Source organism: Bos indicus, chromosome 19, assembly GCF_029378745.1.
Source record: "Bos indicus isolate NIAB-ARS_2022 breed Sahiwal x Tharparkar chromosome 19, NIAB-ARS_B.indTharparkar_mat_pri_1.0, whole genome shotgun sequence".
In the NCBI taxonomy this organism is placed as follows: domain Eukaryota; kingdom Metazoa; phylum Chordata; class Mammalia; order Artiodactyla; family Bovidae; genus Bos; species Bos indicus.
The window spans coordinates 38,791,716-38,798,289 of NC_091778.1; the positions used below are offsets into that span (position 1 = coordinate 38,791,716).

Genomic DNA, 6,574 nt, shown 5'->3' on the forward strand with positions numbered 1-6,574 from the left:
GCTCTGCGTCCTCACGGTGTCCATGATCCTCTTTTCCCAACTCTGCCTGCCCCTCAGCAGGAAGGTAGCTCAAGTGGAAGTTCTCAGTTCACAGCTCTCACCAGGAAACCCCCATCCTTCATGGGGGTTTAACCCTCTGCCCATCACTCTCCGCCCTTTCCCCAGCCAGCTGGACCCCCTCCTAGACATCTAGATGGAGACACTGCCGCACTGACTAAGCCTTAGGCCACTGTGGCCCCACGCCCTCCAACCCAGGAGTAGCCTGATGCTGGTAGGAGTGACCCCACTCCAGTTAGTGCCACCCTACGTGCATCTGCCCTCACCAGGGGCATCCTTCTAAGCGAGAGCACCTATAAAGGAAGTGGGGGGATACTGGGGCCCAGAAGGGGAAGGGGAGAAGAAAAGGGGCACTTAAGGTACCCTGCCCACAGGTCAAGCCCAGACAGCAGCTGGAGATCCCCAAATGTTAATCACCAATTAGCACAGTCCAAGTGGAAAGGACAACTTTATTACATGTAAAATGGACTTAATGTGGCGGTAGCTGTGGGCTTAATTTCTTGAGATAAGATGCTTTTAGGCTAATCAGCAGATCAGTGATGCCTGGATATAAAGGAGCCAGGGCAAACTTTCCTGAGGCTCTGAAAGGCCAGGAGGGAGGAGGAGAAGACCCCTGCCCTGTCCCTCTGGGTGAGCTGGAAAGGAAGCCTGGTAGGAGAGCAGCTGGGAAGGGGTGGCCGTGGACGAGATGCTGGGGGTGGGTCTCGGCACCTAGCACTTTTCTTCTATGCAGGTAATAAGAAGGTGGCTTTAAGGGCTCCTTTAATACCCAGGTGACGAGGCAGGAAGGCAGGGTCTTGCAGCCGACACATCTCTAGAGCTAGCTTTGGTGCTCAAGGCTTGGAAGGAAAGTTCTGCTGAAGATGCCCTGCGGAAATGGGGCTCGCCCTAGGCAGAAGCATCAGACGTCCCTGAGTGGGGACAGTGAAGTCTGAGAAATGGAGAGGGCTTCTATTTGCGATTTTCACTTTGGGCCAGAGGGCTGCGATGATTTAGGTGACAGCCAACTTAAGAGCTGGAGACTCTGGAGGTGAAAATCTTGCCAGTTCACATGCCCATGATGTCTAGCCATGGGGGCCAGGAAGGGGGCCATCCAGACATACAAGCCTTCACTGCTTTCTCCTGCCAGGAAGGCTCCCTGCTGCCCTCCTTCCTCCCTGCTTAGACTCCTCCTAAAACCCCCAAAACAGGTTCACTCTTGGCCAGGTTCCATGTGCCTTCTAATGTCCCTTCTAGCTGTAATGCCAGCACCCCTCACCATCCCCAAGGTATTTCTCCAGGGTCTTAGAAAAGCTCTAACTCCCAAGGCCTGGCCCCCAGCTTCCAGATTCCCCACAGGCTCCAGGGCTCCTAAGTGCACCACCATACTGGCTATCCCCTCAGCACAGGGCTTCTTCTCACCCTTGTCCTTTTCTCTCTTATCACAGGAAAGAACCCTTGGAAGATGCTGGCCATGAAGACCTTCTCCCTGCTGGTGGTGTCCCTGCTCCTGGCAGTGGTGCTGGGGGAGAAAGAAGAGGATCACTCCAAGCTGGGGTGAGAAGGAGGGGTCAGGTGGCTGAGGGGATGACTGGGTTCTTATTTTCAAGAGACAGGTAAGAAAGGGAGGAATCCCAGGCCAAGAAGAAAGATGCTCGAGGGAAAACCTTACAGTAATAGGGGTGCAGAACGAGGCTAGAACCAGGGAGTATTTTTACCAGCTACTGTTGCAGCTGGAGAGATTGCAGTTAAATCTCCGGAAGGACTTCCCAGCAGTGAAGTGGCTGAAGTAGGTGAAAGTATCTCCCTGATGAAAGCCTTAACTGCTCATTTGTTTGTGCATTTGATCAGATTTTATAGGCAGCTTCCTGTGTGCTCGGCACAAGGGATACACATGAAGAGCGGTCCGCAAATGCCACCTGTCCTCATGGAGCATATAGATCCAAGGGGAAGACAAAGACCCATCTAAGCAAACTTCAAACTGTCATGAGTGCTGTGAGGAGAGTCAGAGAAGGTTATGAGTGAATATAATAGGGGGAAATATAGTGAAGGGCAGGGAAGCCTGGTCTGCTGCAGTCCATGGGGTTGCAAAGAGTCAGACACGACTTAGCAACTGAACACACACACACACAGTAGGGGACTCTGTTTGTGTGTTGGGGAGACCAAGAGAGACACGTCTGAGTAGAGTTAGGCCTTCTCAGATGCAAGGACAAGCCATATGGCCCTATCAACTTGGCCGTGGAAGTTTGAGACAACATCGTGTAGAAGTTAAAGACCGTAGACCTGGACCCAGACTAGCTGAGGGTCAGCCCTGCTCACGCTTGCGCTAAATTAATCTCTCTGCTTCGTGGTTGCCTCACTCGCCAAAGACATGTAGTGTCTACCTCCTACACAATGAATTTATGTTTTAAAGGACTTGTACAGGACCTGACTCATATTAAGTCCTGTTTTATAAGAGCTCACTCTTATTAGGAAAAGTGAAAGTGAAGTCACCCAGTCATGTCCGACTCTTTATGACCCCATGGACTGTAGCCTACCAGGCTCCTCCATTCATGGAATTCTCCAGGCAAGACTACTGAAATGGGTTGCCATTTCTTTCCCCAGGGGATCTTCCTGACCCAGGGATCGAACTCAGGTCTCCTGCATTGCAGGCAGACGCTTTACCGTCTGAGCCACCAGGGAAGCCCATTATTAGGAAACTGAGAACCGAATAACTGAATTGGGTGGCACCAGGACAAAAGGAGCGAAGGAGGGAACTCTGATTCAGTCCTTGGGGACGAGGGGAACCTCTGATCTTTGCCCAGAAGCCAGAGCCTCACATAGTGAGGATGCAGGAAGTGGGCTCTTGAGTTAAGGATAAAGTCCCAGGGGCGTGATGCATGGACAAAAGGGTGACTCCATAAAAACTGACTCCCAAGAAATGGGTTGCTTCCTTTTCAGATGGTGGTGACAATCATTTATTGTTGCGCTCTCTGCTCCTTCTGTGGCACCTCGGTTTCCCTCTCTCTCCCCTCCCTGCCTCTCAGATTCCACTCTAAGGCCAGTGGCTCCCAGCCTCGAGCAACCAGGTATGCTGAGGGCACCTTCATCAGTGACTACAGTATCGCCATGGACAAGATCCGCCAACAAGACTTTGTGAACTGGCTACTGGCGCAGAAGGGGAAGAAGAGCGAGTGAGTCACGTGCACCCCCAACCCCTGCTCCCTGTGCTCTGTGTGATGCACAAGCCCAATGTCGTCTTTCACTTAGGTGCTGATCGGGAGCTGAATTGCACGGCAGTCCTGCCTGGGCTCCTGGCTCAGGCAGCAGTCCGGTCTGAGGGCAGGACGTGGGCAATTTTCCAATCCTTTGCTTCTAAGGGGAGGGGTCAGGGAAGGTGTTTTGGGCTCTGAGAGGATCCCTAGGGGGCTGGGGATGAAGGCAGAGGAGCTGAACTGCTGCCAATGACTCTTCAGTGGTGGCAGCTTCAGACTTTGGAAATAAGATGAGCTGATCTCGGTCTTCTCTTTGCAAAGTCTCTCTCCCTGACTTTGCTGTTTGACCTGCGTGGTAGCTTTTGAAAAGCTTTTCACTGGCAGCTGAAGACAAGCAGTTGGGAGGTTGACTGAAGAAAGAGGTACCCTCTGCTCCTTGGGTTGAGGTACCAAATGGTTGGAGCTTCTTTGGGCTGGAGAATATCTGGAATCGCCCCTGGCCCTACCTATTCCCTAATCTTTATTTTACCAGCTGGATACACAACATCACCCAGAGGGAGGCTGGGGCCCTAGAGCTGGCCCATCAGTCTAACAGGAAGGAGGAGGCAAAGGAGGAGCAGGGGTGAGTCTGCCTGCAAGGGAAGGGGTGGGGGTGGGGCCTCCGACTCACTCCCACCTCATTGTTCCCTTTCCCAGACCGGAGCAGGGCTAGGCCCCAGACAAGCATCCTCTTCTACCCAGAATTCAAAGAGGGGTCTTCACAGAGCTCCTGGAGATCAGCCCAAGCCTAAGGGAATAGCCTAGGAGGAATGGGGATGGGGGTCCTGGGAGGGGATTTGGGGCTAGAGTTTCTAAGATTGATGACTTAATGTGCAGAGTCACCAAGTCCAGGAGAGACTCAAGTCCAGGAGCTCAAGGCTCCAGGAGGGACTTCAGAAACTGGCTTCTCCCTTTTGTCTGCTAAACTTCAGGAAGGCTTTTATGGAACAAGGACCCTCCCAAGGCCAGTCCCCTGAAATCAGTTACCCTGTCTCTGTAGGAAGCTGAGGAATTGACACAGATCATTCTAAAGAGTGAACATTCCCAAAGTAATCTCTGCGGGGCTGGAATACACTCTGGGAAAACTGTAGAGGTGGGTGGGTGGGATGTCTCCCACCAGAATTGTTTGTCTGCCTGTATGGAAGAGCCTATATTCCCTGGCCGACAGATCTGGGCGGAGCTTTGAAAGCTGAGACAACTGAGAGGCAGCTGTGTTGACTCGCACCCCCCACCCCCGCCCCACCTTGTCCCACCACGCCGGAGTCCCAGCCCCAGTGTTTACTCTCTCTGGGTGGGGCCTGGGCTTAAGGGGCCTGCCAGAGGCTTTCTTCTTTGTAGCTCCCTGCCCAAGAACCCCAGTGATGAAGATTTGCTAAAGCATTTACTGATTCGAGAGCTGCTGGCCTGGATGGTGGATCAGATGGAGCTCTGCAGGCTCAGGTGGGAGTTTAGCAGCTTTGGGCATATTGCATATTGGCTGTGAGCTCTCACTCTGGAGTCAGACGTGGGTTCAGATCTTCACCCCAAAACAGGCTGCCAAATTACTTACACTCTCTGAAACTTGAGACTTCTCAGGTGGCTCAGACAGTAAAGCGTCTGCTTGCAATGCAGAAGACCCGGGTTCAACCCCTGGGTTGGGAAGATCCCCTGGAGAAGGAAATGGCAACCCACTCCAGTACTCTTGCCTGGAAAATCCCATGGACAGAGGAGCCTGGTAGCTACAGTCCATGGGGTCGCAAAGAGGCATTTTTGTGAAAGTCAGGGTTATTTAAACCACTTCATAGGATTTGGTGGGGTTTGAATGAGATAATGCTAGGAAAAGGGTGACAGCAACATCTGCAGAGTATTAAGAGTTTGGCAATGTTGACAGATATTCGTACCACTTTCACTTCTTCCTCAGTTTCCTCCAGGTGAGACGCTGCTCTCACCTGCCCTATCCACCCAAGACCATAGCATCCTCAGCTTTCCCTCAGTACCCTTGTGCCATGGCAGCTTCTCAGTGATGAAACCCCTAGAGTTGGAGGAACGTTGCCCTTCTCTGTAGCTCCAGCTGGTCTCAATAATCCTTGAATCCTCCTCCTCAGCTAGGAAGTCTTTCAGTTTATTAATATCATGTCTTAGAAGCAAAGGGATGACTCAAAACCATGGAGAGATCCAGCCACTCGAACAGTGAGACAGGACATTCATTCAAGATGCAGACGCCAAGGTGCAGAAACCAAAACAAATTCAGACCGGTGATGGGAAGTTGAGGGATTGAGGGAACAAATCTGGAATGGCTTCCTGTAAGAGGGTTAGAAGGACCCTATGTGGCCAGAACAATGGAGAAAAAAGTATGAGAAAATCTCCTTGGTAAAGTGGGTAACAGTCTATGCACTTTTTGGAATAATTACCATTAGAAAGGTAATTTGGAGGTAGGAGGAGTTGAACTATGGCTGGGTGCCAGAATACACTTACTTTGCTGACTCTAAGCCGATATTCCCCTCCTCTCTCCACTCTGCACAGATTTCAGTGACTCTGACCAAACCCAAGCTCAGAACTGGACTCTGCCCTTCATTTACTCAGCTCTTGCTTCAGCTCCACTCCAAGATACTCCAAAGAAATCAAACTAAGTTTAAGCTGAAATAAATGTTTGTGCTCATTGTCAAAACTTATGTGTCTACTGATGACTAACTGGACGTTTGTCTGTGTGTGCACTACTCAGTGAAAAGGAGGTATGGCTCTTACCTATCTGTTAATTCATCTATTGTTTCCATGAACACTTATTGGAAACCTAACACAGGCAGGGATTATGCTTAACACTGCGTATACAGCAATGATGGAAACAGACACAATCATTGTCCCCAAGGGTTTTACAGTCTAGTGATGGAGACGTACCTTAATCTTTATACAAACTGGGACTTCCCTGGTGGTCCAATGGCTAAGACTCTGCACTCCCAAAGCAGGGGGCCCAGGTTTGATCCCTAGTCAGGGAACTAGATCCCACAGCTGAAGATTTCTGCATGCAACAGAGAACCCATAGATGGAGTAGGCAATCAGGAGGGCCTCTCTGAGAAAATGACGTTTAAGCTGAATGAGATTTTTTAAAAATGTTTATTTCTTTTTGGCTATGCTGGGTCTTCCTTGCTGTGTGGGCTTTTCTCTAGTTGCTGTGAGTGGGGGCTACTCTGTAGTTGTGACTTACTGGCTTCTCATCGTGGTGACATCTTTGGTTGTGGAGCACAGCCTCTAGGGTGCTCAGGCTTCAGTAGCTGTGGCACGTGGGCTCTAGAGCTCATGTGCTCAGTTGCTTCGCAGCATGTGGGATC

At 50.9% G+C, this 6,574-nt stretch overlaps 1 protein-coding gene across 1 annotated transcript; it reads left to right on the top strand.

Moving 5' to 3' along the window:
* The first annotated feature begins 1,501 nt into the window (after nt 1-1,501).
* GIP (gastric inhibitory polypeptide) lies at nt 1,502-4,752 on the top strand. The gene is made up of 4 exons (XM_019980913.2): nt 1,502-1,593; nt 3,063-3,209; nt 3,763-3,852; nt 4,608-4,752. The coding sequence occupies exons 1-4, from the start codon at nt 1,502-1,504 to the stop codon at nt 4,750-4,752; spliced, it is 474 nt and encodes a 157-aa protein (XP_019836472.2).
* Nucleotides 4,753-6,574: the final 1,822 nt, after the last annotated feature.